The sequence below is a fragment of the Aptenodytes patagonicus genome, chromosome Z (assembly GCF_965638725.1).
Source record: "Aptenodytes patagonicus chromosome Z, bAptPat1.pri.cur, whole genome shotgun sequence".
Classification (NCBI taxonomy): domain Eukaryota; kingdom Metazoa; phylum Chordata; class Aves; order Sphenisciformes; family Spheniscidae; genus Aptenodytes; species Aptenodytes patagonicus.
Genome location: NC_134982.1, coordinates 38,821,564 through 38,838,871, shown reverse-complemented (window position 1 = coordinate 38,838,871; position 17,308 = coordinate 38,821,564). Strand labels below are relative to the sequence as shown.

At 39.9% G+C, this 17,308-nt stretch overlaps 1 protein-coding gene across 3 annotated transcripts in view; it reads left to right on the top strand.

Annotated features, from left to right (window-relative positions):
- Positions 1-15,142, top strand: part of SLC24A2 (solute carrier family 24 member 2) — a 127,203-nt gene extending 112,061 nt beyond the window's left edge. For all 3 annotated transcript variants that reach the window (XM_076362351.1, XM_076362352.1, XM_076362350.1), the window contains 3 exons: positions 5,214-5,303; positions 5,750-5,916; positions 7,977-15,142. In XM_076362351.1, coding sequence (XP_076218466.1) covers positions 5,214-5,303; positions 5,750-5,916; positions 7,977-8,226 — 507 coding nt within the window. In that variant the 3' untranslated portion in view covers positions 8,227-15,142. The remainder of the gene's footprint in view (positions 1-5,213; positions 5,304-5,749; positions 5,917-7,976) is intronic.
- The last annotated feature ends 2,166 nt before the right edge of the window (positions 15,143-17,308 follow it).

The following is a 17,308-nucleotide window of genomic DNA, read 5'->3' as shown; positions in this document are numbered from 1 at the left end:
AGTTGTATATGCCAGATACATCAATGGGCAACAGAGTTTTAAAATTTCATTCACTGAAAGGAGTAGCTTTTTATACAGAAGTAAAAGAAATGTAGTTTGTAATTACATGTAGTAATAACAGAAGAGGTAACAGGCTGTATCAGTATGACAAGCTGCTTACTTTGAACATTGCTGTCAAAGAATTAACCAGATGGTTGCCTGAACCGTCTAACTTTTCAAGGACGCTTCATTAGTGGTTTGTCTCTAAAATATTCTCACTTATGCCTGTGTGCCATCCCCGCTCTTCCCTTCCTAACAAAAACAAAACCCAATATTACAGCTCAGCATGTGCATCAGAAAAGAACTTTCCATGAAATCTGTGAGGCAAAAGTTAAAACAAACCTAAATTAATGCTTAAATAGATTTTGTAGGTAGGCCTACCATCAGCGGCTGGATTTGCAAGTGTGGTAATTTTATTCAGGAAACCCAAATTCCGCATCAGGATGCTCAGATTAGCATGTGGATATATAAAATGAACACTTGTGTGCTATATACTGATTTGAGAGACCATATGGAGCCTTTGACATCCTCTGTGGGTGTCCACTTTTCAAAAATGAGTTCTCCTTTCCTCTTAGAGTCTCTTTTCTAAAGCATATTTTATCTCCACATAATGGAGATGGTTTGACTGCATTTATTTGTACTATACCAAGCTGTATTTAGCTCCATGAGACCCAGAAGGTCTAGAAAAAATATTTCATGTACAAGGTCTCTGGTTATAAAGTTAGCAAAATCCTTGCTGCCTGGTTATACTCTGGTGTACGCATATGCAGATTTTTATATACTTAAAGTAGATAATGCATTAGTTCAACTAACTCTCAGGTGATTCAATAGCTGACATGTTTTAATGTGTGTTTAGTGCCTTATTAATACCTGCTCACATTAAGCCAGTATACATTAAAATCCTTACTATAACATCAATAATGTTGCTGGCAGTGCACCACAGGTAGGTGTGCCCTTCGGGAATTTTGTACCTGGCTTTTTGTTCAGGTGTTTTGAACAATAACGGGTATTTTTCCTGTACTAATAGCGTATTTCCCCAATGGCTCTGTAAAGGCCACAAACATCACTGTCCACTTCTTGCAGTAAGGGATATTGAGAGATTGAAAGGAAAATGACGTGACCAAGGTGGCCCAGTGGTTCAGTGGCAGAAATTGAACACCGTCTCTTTTGTTACAGCCATACTGCACTGTCCATCCCTTTGTGTTACAGGCTGGAAAAATGGCCTGGTGCACCAGTCCTGCTGTCACTGGACCCATATGGGGCAGTTCATTGTATCTCTGCAAATTCCCATTACCAACAAAGAGGTACAACTTACATGAACTCTTGTTGCCATACAGAGATGCACTGTTACCAAGGGGACAAGGACAAGATGTTCCTGCACAGATCCAGTTACAGGAGCAGGCTCTGAGTAATCAGATTTAAGCACTGTCAAGAATGAAAGGAAAATCAAAGCTTGCAATGCAGATAAATTTATGTACGAGACAAACGTGATTCATTCAGGTTAAAGGTAAAGTAAAAATGTTGGTAATAATACTGGCTAAAATTAAGACAGTTACTTTGCAAATTATTAAGTGCTCACTATCTTTCAGGATCAGGCTTTTAGAAGAAAACCCTTCATACTTGGATCATTCTTCCTACTTAAAGTCCTGTTTTTCAGACACTGGCATGAAATCAATACAGAAATGTACCAAGAAAAATGTCCTTAAGATTGCTGATAGACAGGAACAGTACCAATCCAACCAATCTACAGTGAAACTACAAAATTCTTTCTCTTCTGTTAAAAGAAAATAGCATATGAACTGAATGAGCCGTGGCTTTTCTCATTTGTCTGTTACCATGACCACAACAGAACCAATTGGTAATAAACTGAGCTCTCTGTCTTTACAAGGCAATCATCACAACAGCTACCAGAAAAGGTGGAGAGAAGTATTGCTGTCTGCTGTCTCTGACTAATTCTTCTAGGAAAATGCTTGGAATTGGCAGCTGCCTATATTTCCAAGAGCGAGGGAGTTGCAGTGAAATAAATCTCAAAAGAATGCTGTCATTAGTTACAAACTAAGCAGGATTATTATTATTATACTCTGGAAATAAAATCCAGCGTCTGAAAAAGAATTGGCACTCTCATTACTGCTTTTTAAAAATTTCATCTATATGTGAAGTATATAGCATCATCCATGGAGTCCATTCTTGATTTCATCACCTGTATTATGTACAAGCTTTAAATTTTGCCCTGAGTTTAAATGTTCCACCTTTTAAAATAGGTAATTAAACTGTTAAACCTATTAAAGTACTCTTAGTCTTGAACTGCTGCTTATCAGTTAATTTTACTGGGAGAGGATTGGCTAAGACAGGCTAGGAATACACGTGCTGCAAAGTTACTGACTCGTAATTCTTAGCCATCCGAATTCTGTGGGTGTCTGACTCAGTTAGGCAATGTCTCGTTATTTTGCAAGAACCATTTGGTGTATGTAATCACACTGACAGAGAGCTATTACTGACCACTACAGCTCTTGCTGTATTAATTTTGCATAAGCCAAGGTATGCTTATACCTTGAGTGTTGTATGGTGATTATTCAAATTGCATTGCTATGAGGTGCTGTGTGTGGATTTTGTGACCACCTGCAACAAGCTTATCGCTTCATCATCTCGTTCACCATATGTGTTGCCAGAAAATCCCAGTTTTTACAAGGATTGTAAAAATGTTGAAAGTTGAAAGAGTTGGCTACTAAGAATGGTGATAAAGAAGTGCTAGCTATTTAGTTTAAAAAAAGGAAATTGCTGTTTAGAGTCATTTATCCCTTCCGAACTCAATTCTGCTCCCACTGGTGTCAGATCACTATTTTAACAACCATCTTTGTGTTCCTTTCAAATTGTGTTTCTTTTTAGACTAAGGTCTTCTGTCCCCCAATGCATGTAAAGTTTTGATTTTAAAATTAAAAGTCCATCTGAGTAGGTTTAAACATCAGAAGCTCATTATCAGATTTTCTGATTTGATAAAAATTTAGAACTCTGTTTTGAAAAAGTAACTCTGTTTGCTCTGTAAAGAGTTAAGAAGCAGTTAAGAAGCAGATCAACCAAAGTACCCTGGGCAGTTCTAGAAACAGTGCTTGTGACAGTAATGGAATTTATATGAAAAGGTTGTTTCCGGGTGCCGGAATTATGCCTATATTTAAAGATAATTCACTTAAAACACCTACTGGAACGATTTTCTTACTCCAACAGAAGTTCAGTTATTTATTTATATATGAGGGGGTTTGGGAGCGTTGCTAAATCTGTACCATCTTTAATGTGTGTTCCTATGTATATTCAGTTGTGGAGTTGTATAGGTCATGTTAGTCAATGTTTACGAGCTCAGTTTTCAGGAGGTGATTTAGCATTATGCAAAGTGCCCACCGGGAGTGAGTAAGTATTCTGTAGCACAGCCTACAGCTGCACCTGCTGCTAGAGCAGATACGGACCTTTTAATTGTCCCGTCCTGTAGATGAGTGTGCACAATTGCCATTGCTGACTTTACCTTTTTCCCATCAGTAATGACCTGATCTCATTCCATTTACATCAGCAGGAAGAGTCTACACAATTTCAATGAGCTGCGGACCAGCCTCGCTCTTTCCTGGTTCAGCTGACAAAAGACAGTGTCATTCCCGCATGACCAGCTCTAATGCCCAGCCCATTTCACTGAGCACCTCTTAGTCCACAGCCACCCATGCTGATCAATTCCTAAACATGAGGCTGTCCCATATAAATGCCTCTTTATCATGGCTTGAGCAAGCTGAATTGGCAAAATCCAAACAGTATTTTCTCTCCAAAAGTCATGTTCAGGGAAAGCCCTGCAGTCCTCTCTGCTCCCACAACACCTAGGAATGACCCACAGGCTAATGAGTCTCCTGGTGCAGCAGGGGCACGTCCTGCAGTGGAGAGGGGTACAGGCAAGGTGCGCTGCCCAAAAATTCTGAGGCCCCTGCAGAGCAAAAAATGGAAGTGGGTTTAGCGAGGACTTAACAGGAAAAGGTAGTGCAAGATAGAGCAGCACCTGGAACAAGTATTCAAAGTGGTATAACTTGCTTCCACAAGAGTCCTGCCGGTTATTCATGAAAATTTGTAGGACTCTGCTAGTGGCACATCAGAAGTCATCTGGGGTGAGGATCTGTGTTCAGAAGGTCGATGCCCATAGAGATTGTGGTTTCATTCAAGACTGGTAGCATCCATTCACAGTACAAATTTCATTTTAAACACTAATTTGATTTAGACAGTGATTGCCTCGTACAGTACTGCAGTCGTGTTTGCTTCCTTTAGTAGTTAACTTCATCTCTTTTTGTTACATAGATCTAGCTAGCCAATAGGAAATATGGATGATGCAAAAGACTGGAAAGAACAGAAACCAAAATAAATAATTAATCTGAATATAACCTCTTCATTGGCTGCAAGAACGCTATCTGTTCAAAGTTTGACATTAGTAAGGGAGACACTGAAAATGAAAATGAAGTTACTTTGCTGTTAAACAGATTTTTTCATTCATTGAAGGGTCTCAGAGTGTGTTGTACATGTTTTTATAACAAACTTCTCTACAAAACAAAGCATGGCAAATACGTGCTTAATGTATCTTCTGTTCTAATTGAGAAAGTGTGTTGTTTTCCCAAGAAAAGTAAATGCCCTAATAAATTTTAGGTGTGTATTTTTTTTAGCTCTGTCATATGGCAGCCTTTGTTATACTGACTGTGAAAGTTGTTGCACAAAGTGATTGATGTATAAATGAAAGGTATGGGTACCTGTTTTAGCAATTTGAAAACATTATTTCTGAATAAGCATGAAGTTATTAATGAATTTAGAAGTCAAACTACCATTCACCTAAACATATATGCAGACTGTGGCATAACAGAATACGATACAAATGAGAACCCAGAACTTGCCATTCATCGTACCAGTTGTTAGGAGGTGTTACTTTACATCCGAAGCGGTTGGAAGAATGAGGAATAGGTAAGTATATACCAGTGTAGGGAGTTGGTTTCTTACCATTCTTGACATTTATTTTGATCATCTGATGATGATCAGAATAGTTGGTCAGAACAGGTTATCAGACAAAATGAGAGGCCACTCTCATTTTGAGAAGCAAATAAGAGTACAGCACGTCAGCCTTCAACATAGGTGTTCACTGTTTCTCTTTGTTTCTGTTTCAGAGGTCAAGAAAATTTTTTCCTATGACATTTTTTGGCTCTATCAGCTGGATTGCATTTTTTTCTTACTTAATGGTCTGGTGGGCACATCAGGTAAGAAGGTGATACTGGTACAAAATACAAGCCCTGCATTGTGTTTTGCACTGTGAGAGGTCATTTAGAATCAGAGTCCATCATCTATCTCATGCTGAGTAGTGCTTTATTTTAGGAGCTGCAACCATGGATGAAGTAAATCACTACTCAGTAAATGGAAAGTAGCTCAGAGAGCTGTGGTTGTCCTGACCACAGGACTTGATCATTCTGGTAACATGAGAGCCATCAGGAGCCGCTTGTCAATACCTACTGGTTCTATCTGACAATCTTATCTTTCTCCTGAAACACGTGGAAATCTGTGAAAACAAATAATTCTCCAATCTTGCCTGTATTCTCCAAGCTAGTTGGCAAGCTCCAGGATAATATTCCTGGTTAAACAGGTTTGCAGCAGAAAGCATTTCTTCTCCGCAGGATGTTTTTTGCTGTTTTTGCTTAAACCCTTTTAGGTTGGAGAGACCATTGGTATTAGCGAAGAGATCATGGGATTGACTATTCTAGCTGCTGGCACATCCATTCCTGACCTTATTACCAGTGTTATTGTGGCACGCAAAGGTTTGGGGGACATGGCTGTATCCAGTTCTGTTGGAAGCAACATATTTGACATCACAGTGGGGTAAGTCCTACGGCAAGAAAATTGTGTCTATTTTAACAACTCCTTTGTTCCTAGCCTGTTGCCGCGGTTTTGCCAAGGTGTTGCCTACATCAATTTTCTGCCATTGATGCTTAAAAAGGAGAGTGATGCAAATATGCAACAAATGTTACTATTTCAAGTGCCTAGAAGTTCGTAGGCATTTGCATGACAGAATTGTTACAAATTTGTTGCCTAATTCTCTCTTTGATACATTACAGAGCTGCCTAGCCAAGTGAATTGCACTTAAAAAAGTCTGCAAGAGCATTGTTCCAAGAAGGAATTTCTGAAGCTTTTTATGATTTTGTCAGGTTGCTGTTGTTTGCTTATACTAGAGCTTTCTTTATAAATGATGGTCGGGAACGATTCATTGCCTCTGCAATATTCAATGTTTGCTGTAATAAAAACAGAATGTCACTGTCTTGTGTAGCTCGTTTAGGCTGTTTTTGACATATGATTTTTTTTATATACCTGGCAAGTCCCAAATTACAAACCAATTCTCTATTAACACAAAGGACCCTTTGTATAGCTCTGACAATGTGAAGCAACATAAGATTGTGCAGAAATGTGCTATTTACACTTTACTGTTTCACAGCAGCTCTACGATAATGATGTGTGGCATGCGGTTGGAATTCAAATTCCTTTTTGACCTTTTGAGACCAAGCTAGATTGGGTCCACAAATGTTGTAATCTCTGCCTCAGTGTTTCAAAAATGCGCAGGAAATATACAGACAAACGCTGTCTTTATTCCCACATTCCCATCTTCAACACAGTACAGAGGCATGAGAATCGTGTCCATACTCTCAGTTTCTCCCTCTTTGGTTGTTTCTTGCTATCACACATGCAGAAGAACAGGTCTAGTCATAGTCGTAGTCCCGAACAGTCTAGTCGTAGAACAGATCATGGTTTTCGCTACTGAAAATATACAAGCAACTGCACAGGTACAAAAAGGGATCCTGAAGTTAGAGTGGATAGTAAATGGCTTTTTTACTTCATCTGTTAGCTAATGGCAGTACCTTTGGACACAGCAGAAAAACTGGGCCACTTTTTTCTATTAATCCAGAAGCAGGAAGTGTTTGAAATAACATCTATAAGCAGCAGACCTGCAAAATATATAAAAGCATTATTCACCACCATGTGCTTCAACTTAGAGCATGTAGGGTGCATTACAAAACTTTTCTCTGCTGCAAAGCTTTCTTTCTTTTCTTAAATTTTTTAAACTTCCTGCCAATGGAAATGTTGTCCTGTACCAGCCTGCTAGACCTGTTACATTTACAACAGAAATGGCACAGTTGAGCTGTAGGCTGGTGTAGTTACTACTGAGGCTGTAATAAATTATTCTCTCTTGAGCTGCTTATTCAAAGTTCGAATGTTGTGAGCTTCTGACAGCTCTCTTCATGCTTTCTAAGCCTGCTAAGCTCCGATCAGTGGCTTAAATATTTATTTCAGCTTGAGATCTTCCAGAGGGATGTTGCCTCATTCTGTGGCATCAGAAAACAGAAATGCAATGACAGCAAATACAGAAATAGAAATTAAGCTGGAGTTCAGTTGAAGTTCACATTTTAACACAGGTTTATACAGTAAATGTGGATCAAGGCTTTTAAGGGACGAATTTTGGGGGCAGTGCTTTGCAGAGTGCTGGTTCTTCGTGGCGAGGACATGTCTTTATGCGACCCACCCTCCTGTCATGCAGGCTCTTGGAAAGAGAGTGGAAGTAGATTCTTCCACAGATGGTCTGAAATCCAGAAACAAATGACAGGGGTCTTCCCGCTCACAGACAGGATGCCAGGTGATTTGTCAGCCAAGGAAAATATAATTCACCAATGTAACTGGTGGAAGAGTGGGGAGGCTAAATCCCATGTGTTCTCCCCAAGAACCACAAGCAAGCTGACGGATTTATGTACGTATTAGAAGAGCTGAAACTCTTCCCACCTCACTTTATGCAGGAAGCCTCTGGTTGTATTTCGAAGTGCCTCCGGAAACTTTCTAGTGCCCCTTTCTGCATGTCTGCAATGTTTCCAATTTATTTTTCTGTTTCTTAACAGCCTTCCTCTTCCATGGCTCCTGTATGCTGCGATTAACAGCTTTGCCCCAGTGACAGTCAGCAGCAATGGTCTGTTCTGTGCGATTGTCCTCCTCTTCCTCATGCTGCTCTTTGTCATCCTCTCCATCGCTTTCTGCAAGTGGAGGATGAATAAAATCCTGGGCTTTCTCATGTTTGGGCTTTATTTTGTGTTCCTGATTGTCAGTGTCCTTCTGGAGAACAAAGTGATCCAGTGTCCTGTCTCCATCTAGTGGAAAGTGCTGTTTCTCGAGAAAAAAACAACAACATATATTTATTAAAAAAAAAAAAAATCAAAATGAGACAGTGAAAAACCACAATGGAAAGCTTCTATGAGAACAACCCATGGATTTGTAAATTTCCTCTCCCTCAATTTTAAAAGAGAGAAAGAAAGGATGCAAAGGGTGGATCTTGGAGCTGAAGAATGACCACTGCTGGACAGTGCAGTCACATGTGAAGGGCTGAGCCCAGCTGCGCTGAGGTTTTCTTTGTCTGCTGCAGAACATCCTCGCCGCTCGGTACTGGAGATGCTGTGCACGCACGGAAATGATGAAAGCTACTGCTTCTCCTATGCCTATAGTACATATCCACAGACTTCTCGTTCTCTGTAGTAGTATACACAGACACACAGCGTGCTCAGTTCTTAAAGCTCTCATCTTCTAAGGGGAATGCTAATATTAACTTTGTGGAGGCACCACCCCCCACACACCCTGGTATGGGATTTTTCTGATAATCTGCTGAAACTCCTGAGTGGAAAGCATACACTGAGCGCATGAGTCACAGACAGGGAAGAGCTTGCACATCTCTTCATATAAGTGGATTTATATGATGTGATTTCAGCAAAGCCAGGGAGTTCATCAGTGTTTTGATCCCCTGCATCACAGGTCTATGAAGGCAATCAGCAGGATGTTAATGGTGGTTTATTACATCTTGCAAAACTCTTCAGATTCCAGGAACTCTGGCTCTGGCACTGAAGGGGCCACGCTGCCTGGCCATTTTGTAACTGGTGCAGATTTTCGTTGCATTCACATGCAAAGGCCAGAATGGGGATACTCCTTCTTCTCTAATAGCAACGCAGCATGCAGAGAGATCATACAACTACTATGTGAACACACCATTTTTTCTAATGCAGCAATACCAACAACAGTACCAATGGCTTTCAGATGCTGTTATCATTATGGGTTTGCCTTTTCATGCCAGAAGAAAAAGGCTAATTTGCTTATGCATAGTATTTCATACAGAAAATAGAAGTAGTTGTAAAGTAGCAGCCTAATTGCTGAAGTGGATAAATGTTTTACAGGCTATCTTTCACTATTAATTGGAGTGTAAGGACCTTCACAGCTACATATAGCCATTGCTGGAAGAGATCCCCGGCTGATGTACACAGCTGGGGCAGTTCACATTTGCTTTTGTAAATCTTGAAACTAGGTGGGAGAAACTAACAATTTGAATATAGTGGAGCTGCAGGAAACCTACATGAAAATTTTTTTAGTATCACTGGAAGTGTGAATGTCTAAAGAAGCCCAGGAAGGAGTGAAAATGCAATATTCTTTTACTGAAATCCTGAGAGAAGGAGAAGGTCCAAACCTAGAACAAAAAAATAAGAAGGGAGAAAGCAACAAAGTGTCCAACATTCCTGTAGTTTGGATGATTAAAAAAAAAAAAAAGGAGGACTGGAATGGGTTTTAAGAAAGTATTTCAGGTAATCATCATTTGTTCATTCAAGTCTTTTGTGCAGTTAGAGTTCATGAAATTTCAGCGCATTTCTGTGACCTGTTTCAGCATTGTTTTGTATTCGTATCGTGCTCACAATGGCAATGCCATGCTCACAGCTGTGTGACAGAAGGCTCAGCACATCTTGTCTTGTCTGTTTTTCTGTGTTCCATGCTGTTTGCTTCTCACTCATCCCCTTTGTCCTTTACTGTTTTCTTGTTACATGTGTTTGAATATAACAGTATCTGGTTAGAGACTAAGGACTTGAAGAAAAAAAATGCTAGAGAAAACAGTAAAAAATACATTTTAAAAATTACTAAAATGTTAATATTATGTGATATCATGAAGAAAAAAGTGAGATACTAATGAACAAAAGCAAGAAAACTAGGAGTTACAATGTCTGCTACTCATGTCTCGTCCTAAAGTACTAAATCCTAGCTACATTCAAGAATCAGTATTTGATCTTAACCATACATTTGCAATATCTCTTGCTTCTTAGTGCTTTTTAGTGTGAGCTTCTCTCATTGTGAGCAAAAATTTGTCTGTGTATTTAAGGTCCTTCATTGCTCCAGAATCCTGACCTGTCTTAACGATAGTGCCGCCCACCTCTCAACATTTGTTTCTACGGGTCTACACAATGGAAAGATAGGTATATACGTACCTACAGTGCCCTCTACTGACAAGAACAGCAATCTTGAAAAAGCAAATCTATAACCCAAATTCTGAGCTCTAATAAAACAGGTGTCCCAAAATACAGAGCTGACTCCACAGTATAATCTGTCCCAGACGACCAAATGCTTTTATTTCTGATGACAGTGCTCAAAGCAGGCAATCCTTTCCCAAGGGAGCAGAATAAGACAGAGCTATCTAAAAGAGCGTGTGCAGGATGATGATAGGTCTGTGTGTATGCACGCTTACAATATGCAGAGATGCGCAGATTCACTGGTCTGACATTTCAAATCAAAAAACCAGGGAAGGGCAAGAGTCTGATCTCTGTTCAGTATATTACTCCTTCTTCTTTTTTTTTTTTTAATGACTTCGTGGCCAGCGTGGTGTAACTCCCACACTGGAAAGGAAAAAGCCCTGCCTGACCTTGACAGCTGTAAGAGCACTCTGGTGCACTCTGCAGAGTGAGGGCAGCAGCAGCAGAGACTACTGCCCCACTGAGGGCAGGCAGAGAGAAAAGAGGAACCAATCGAAAGTCCTACACACTGGGAATATTTCGGTCCAAAGCTGGCATCAACAGCTTGATGGAAGAATTTTACGTGTAGGGCTAAGGGCTGGTATCCTGTAATGACATTTGTATATTGTCTTAAAATGTATCTGACTCATTTCTTTCCTGTGTCTGCTTGCTGCTATCAACACATTTATCTTGGAAGGTATTAAAACTAATTTTTTCCCCTCAGGAATGAGACACCTCATGGCTCCCACTGCCTTGCATCTGCTGGGCAGATCATTATTCACATAATGAATAACTGTGTGGTCAGTGGCAGCTCAGCTCCCGAGGTAATAGGAGAGATTTCAGTTGTGTGGTGCTTTCTGTGGAGGCTGGCTATGAAAGCCGTTTATACTTACCAAGGCAGCTTTCTGTGTAACTGCTGGGGTAAACCGTTTCAGGATACTTGCACACTGATGTGATCTTTGATTATAAGGCAACAGCTGTGATGGTAGAGAAAAGAGAGGAATGGGATGGAGGGAGACGCATGACCCATTGGGGAGAAAAATCTTAAACTGGAGTGCTGAGAGAACAGCTGAGAGCTGCTGCAACCCAGTGACTGGATGTCTGTAAGCTGTTCAGGCTCAATGCTGCCAAAAATGCACACCACTTGTTAGGACACTCCTGTTTTACAATGACAGCAAATTTCCCAGCATAAAGTGTTTCTCATTGTTCATAACTGTTTCAGTGTGGGATCCATGAATGTTTCTCAACATTGTACACCTAGGAGTCAAAATTAAGTTTTCTTCAGTCAAAGTTCTAAATGACTTTACTAGGGGTCTGGTCCTGCAAACTGCCTGAATTCTACAATGAGTTGGTCGGTGTTGAAGCCTCTTCCACCTGCCTGTGCTCATTTATTCAATTGATGATGCTGTCTGCATAATACCTATGAAGCATAAATGAATAATTAATACAGAAATTGGTGTTATGATCAAGATCCTGTTCTAGCTTAGTGTTTTCAGGACAACACGAGGTTGGCAACACAGTAAGTAACATAAGAATGCAACTTCAGGTTAAATAGCCAACTCTTTGTGGCACCATCACACCTGAACAGAACCAATGTTGGACATAATTTTTGGAAGGGATTTTCAGTAGCATTTCAGTAGGATCATGGGAAAGATTGTAACCTGTTTTAAAGATTTTCTGCACTAACTTCATTGGAATTAAAGAAAAGAATGGTCCCCATCAATACCAAATACCACTGGAGACCTACAAGTATTTGCTGTTTTCCACCTGAAAAAAAAAAAAAAAAAAAGGCTTCCCTCTGCAGAACCCACTATGGTCAAACCTGTAGGGTAAATGCTATAAAAGTGTGATAAAAGGTGTGATAGGAGGAGGATCTCCTCAAGAGCTACATGTAGACAAGGAAAAATCTTTCAGCAAAGCTCTGTGTATTTTAAATTAACTATTTTACTGAAAGCTAGTGCTTTCTTGTAGTGCAGACAGGCTCTCTGTGTCTGTATGCCCCTGCTTATTTATTCAATTGATGTGGCTGTCTGCATAATCTTCATGAAGCATAAAGCACAGTGGGTGACAAAGAAGCTTATCTAGATGTCATTTGATGTTTGTAATGGCAATGAACCTACCATGTAATTTCCACGTACGCTACTCTGAAGTAGTTTATGGTCACTGTCACTCATGGTACTGTTGTGTGTGGATATGAAGGTCCACAAAGCGGTAGGTTAAACGTGGTTAATCCAAGTACTGTAAAAAATAGATGCTTAGAAATGTTCTTAATGTTTGGGTGTTTTTTAAGGGATTATTTCTCTGGTTGTCTTTTACTTCATTACATATTTTGCGAAAAAGGGGATATACGATGTTTTTTAACTATTCTTTCATCAGTAATTCCTTAAAATAGCATCTTGTGGTCCATATAACTTAATTTCTGAATCAAATATGAGTCTGTATCAGATGGATTTATTTAATTTATAACAAAGAAATAATCCCTTCTCCAACAACTGGCCCACTGAAATCCAGAAGATTTCTGCCATTAAATTGGGCAAGATACAGATTTTTATCTTAGGATCCCGTATTTCATAAACGCACTTGCGTAACAAACATAATTGTCCTGGGAGCTATGTACAAAGAGAAAAATTGCACTTACTTGTATTCTTGGAAACCATTTTACCTCTTGTAAATAACAATGACACAACTAACTGAGAAAGAGGCATGGTTAGTTCCTTTGAGCAGGTGATTCTTGTTTTCCTGCTATTCCTGGAAAGTTTGATGCAAGAACTTGCAGCTGGAAACATATCTGCAGAAAGCAATTTTGAGATTAGCAAATGGGATAGTTTGCACTCAACAGTGTGGAGAAGAGTCCTGCTCCAGCCCTCCAACAGGTGTGGGTTTCACTCCTGGTTAATGTTAAAATGATCCTTCTTAGATCTGTTGCCATCGGTTACAGGAATATCAGTATTGAGATATCTGTCATTTCCATTGGGACTGGGAAGTGTAACTTGCAGATTGAAGTTACGCAATTCAGTGCACCCATCGGATACAGAAGTCGTATATGGATCACAGCCCCGCAGTCCAGACAAGTCATCCCGTAGATCTGCTGTGTGTTGCTAGTTGTCAGTGTATGGCATCTCAGGACTTGTCTGCCTGGATGGGTGCAGCTAGTTTGTGCGTTCCCCTGCCCATGCTCCTGCCTGGCTGGACGTAAGCCATGTCTTCTCCAGAAGCCATGAAATCACATCAGCGTGGCGCTGAGCCCGTGCTCCCCGCCAGCCAGATGCAGGTCAGCCCCAGCCTAGAAGCCATGTAACCACTTGGAGCATGGGTAGACCAGATACACAACTGGCCACATCGTTCCTACATGAGCCATAAGTGGCCCAGGACAAGATTGAGTAAGAAATAATGTAATTCGAGATTGGTAAATGAACTGTACATTCATGTAGATTTATTGTAAATTCACTGCTCATCAAACACAAAACCAATCCAAACAATGAAATTTGTATGCGTTTTGCACTTTACTATTTTTTTTACTTTTATTTAATGTCACATAGTTGTCTTAATGCAAAAAGAAGCCATAAAAAAACCCAGAAGACTAGTATGGGGTTTCTAAATAAGGGGATCGTTAATTTTGAAGTAAAGAATCCATTTCATGTCTCTGTTTAAGGTATAATGTAAAATACTGTCAAATAAATGTACAGTAAAGCAGGATCTGGTTTTGCCTTAGTGAAGCTGTGAGTAAGTCAGGGGGAGTTTGCTCATACTCTTGAGCTTCCCTGTGGGACTGTACAAAATGCTGCACACTGCCTTTGCAGCAGGGGCTCAATCCTGCCATCCTTGTTCACCCCAGGAGAAGGAATACAATGCTTGCAGAGTCAGGCCCAATGAAGCAATTAAATCATCCTGTTACTCTAATGCTTTCTCCCACTAAGATCACAGTAAAGGAAGCTCCTCATATTTTAGTAAGTTTATAAGAGATGAGTTACTTCTGTCACATCTGTTTTACAAGAGAGTTAAAGTTTTCAGGGTCAGGCTATCCAATAGAAACCAACCATTTCTTTTAATCCCCCATCAAAATTAAGTAATGCCAAAGGGATTTCACTTGGTTTTGTGTTCATTTCCATTATCAAGATCTCTGTTACACAGTTTTAATTTCGCAATCCTGACTCTGGGGAGTTGACTCACATGAGTAGAAATTATTTCTGTCACTTAAGATGGCAAGATCAGGCCACTGTATTGTCATGTGAAAATAATAGTAGCGTGTTATAACTGACAATCAGATGCTATTTTTGTAATAAAGCTTTTTTAGCTTGTTTGTTTCACTTTGTAGTTTTCATACTCTTTCATCTCTCATTTTCAATTTATTGTAAGAAAAATCTGAAGAAGTGCCCCATCTTACTCGTTTCAAACTTAAAAAAAATACCAGTTGCCAGTCCAGGCAACCCCCTGAAAACTCCAGTTTTTCTCATGTGTTTATGTGTATGGATCATTATTCACTAGATGAAACTCTTGTATCTCTGAATCAGTATATTCTCTGTGAATATAAGTTTGTATATAGTATGAAAGTTACCTTTATTTGTACACAGGCTCTCGGAAATAATCCCTTCTATCAAAGGTCCTACTTCACTGTATCTACAGAATGTTTCACTGTGGTGTGTACACTTTCTCACCTTATGATATCAATACAGAGCTCTTCATATAAATCACGATGTAATTGAGTTGTCTAAGTGTGAATAACAATACAATAACAACAATAAATACTAATTAAAAGACTTAACAGTGTGTCATTTTGCTCAGTATCTTCTGTCTTAATTGTCTTGGACTTGCTATGGCTCTGAAAATAGTACTTTACCTACCTACTCTGGGTTGAATGATGATCTGCAATGCTACTCTTCATTATAAGTGTTCAAGCAGCACTAACTGCCTCTTGCCATGTCAACTGTGCTACTTGCTGTGCGTACACAGAGTAAGGAAAACATCTGTGTTCCAGTGAGCTTAAAATTTAGTTAAACAAGGATTTTTTGTCTACAGCCGAATATGAATCCACCAGACGACAACTTCCTGGAGCTGGGTATGTCTGGAGCCCTGTGGTCCCGTTTGGGCCAATTTTCTCTACATGTCTTTACTGACACGTTTGCTCACAGGTTGTTTTGAATGCCATTCTTCAGTTTGACACCTTCTCATTTAAGCTTCAGGCTGCACAGTCTGTTGTCCTTGCCAGCTAGGATGTTTGGCTTTTTTTTAGTCTGTCATTGGATGAATTGGTACTTTTAAACAAAAGAATGATCTTCAATAAATAACAGCAAAAGAAAATCAGTAATGTTAAAAATTTCCCATAATCAACCAAACTTTCCATCTTGACAAGTTATAAAAGGTTGCAATAGACTTTATTACTTACTGTTTCTTCCGTAGTAGCTCTAGGAAGTCATCCTCCACAGTGAATCAAGACATTTTTTATGAGGCATTGTGCCAACCCTAAAGGTGTGAGCTCAGGACAGAGATTTTTTCCTTCATCTTTAACCATACTAGAGCTTTAAAATTTTAGATTGGAAACAACAAAAGAAATTTGCAAATAGTCTAAGAGTTGAGAATGGTGATTGTCCCGAGACATTCATGCCTGCCAAATGGGAAAAACAACAAGGTCAAGCACATCCTACAAAAAGCGAAGTTGGTGTATGCTGCAAGACACAGAGGCACATGTGGGATGCTTTGAAATTTGGGTTGGAGATGGAGAGTTTGAAAGAAAGACTGTGCTAGGCGCTATCTGATAAGTGAATACGCATGCACGTACATACAGACACAGAGGCATTCACAGCTGTGCTCTGTGTTGTCTTACCCCACTGCTTGGTAACATTTGATCCCTGCCTCAATTTCAGCCACTTTTGAAAGGAAGTAGAGGATTTAAAATTCTTCATTACCACAGCAGGCCGTGATGGTGTATGACTGGTGTGAGCAGGGGGATATATTAAATATCCTCCTCAATCCTGCCTGAGGAAATGATGGCAAGTTTCTTTGGCACATGTTTCACCTTCCATGAGCAAGTACTTCACTGCCTTATCAGTAGTGCCTGAAAAAACAAACCTCTGTTCATTCATTATTACTTTTTCATTTAGAGGTAGTTATATTTGGGGTGTTTATTACAAGGAGAAAAGCAATGTGTGTTGTTAAAACTGAGTATTTGATCCCTTCCCTGGAAAGACTTCAGAGCTTCCCTTTAAAACAGAGAATTCCCTTCCTGTCAACACATCTCTCAGAGAAATAAATATTTGTGCCAGATACTTGCAAAGAATACACAGAGCTTGACTACAGATTATAGCCCTAAAGAGATGTTTTAGTTATCCCTTCATCGCCTATTTATGCAAACTTCCTCATCACACTTCGGATAATGTACATTTATTGTGGGCAAGGGCTTTTCTGGGTATGGTGATGAGGTACCAGTGATTAATCTGTAAATCTACAGTATTGCCTCTGAGGCTTCAAACCCAAACCGAACCATTTCTGGCATGCTAAATATGAGGGTCATAGGCAGAGAAGTTACCAGCATCCCCTAAGTTAAAGAGCACCAAATTGGATGTTTAAGCAACAGATTGACAAGGATCTTCGAATGAACAAGAGGTGTCCCGCAAAGCTTTGAGTTACCTGCAACCACTTTTCACCTGTCCACCTGCAATGATGAGTAAATGCCAGCCCTCCACTACAACTTTCCCCTAACTGCTGCCATAAACGTGTGAAACTGCACATGCTGGTTCCTCTGTAATGGAGGATTGCCTGCAGCGGGGCTGGGTCAGAGCTGAAGAGGAGGTCTGGCTTGCTGTCTGAGGCAGAGGAGGAGGTAGGTGTGAGGGTATGTTTGTGTGTACTGTCTTGCTTGGGAAAATACGCCACTTCACTGGACCTTGAGTTTGATGCTGTATTTCAGAGAGCAGGGCAGGAGG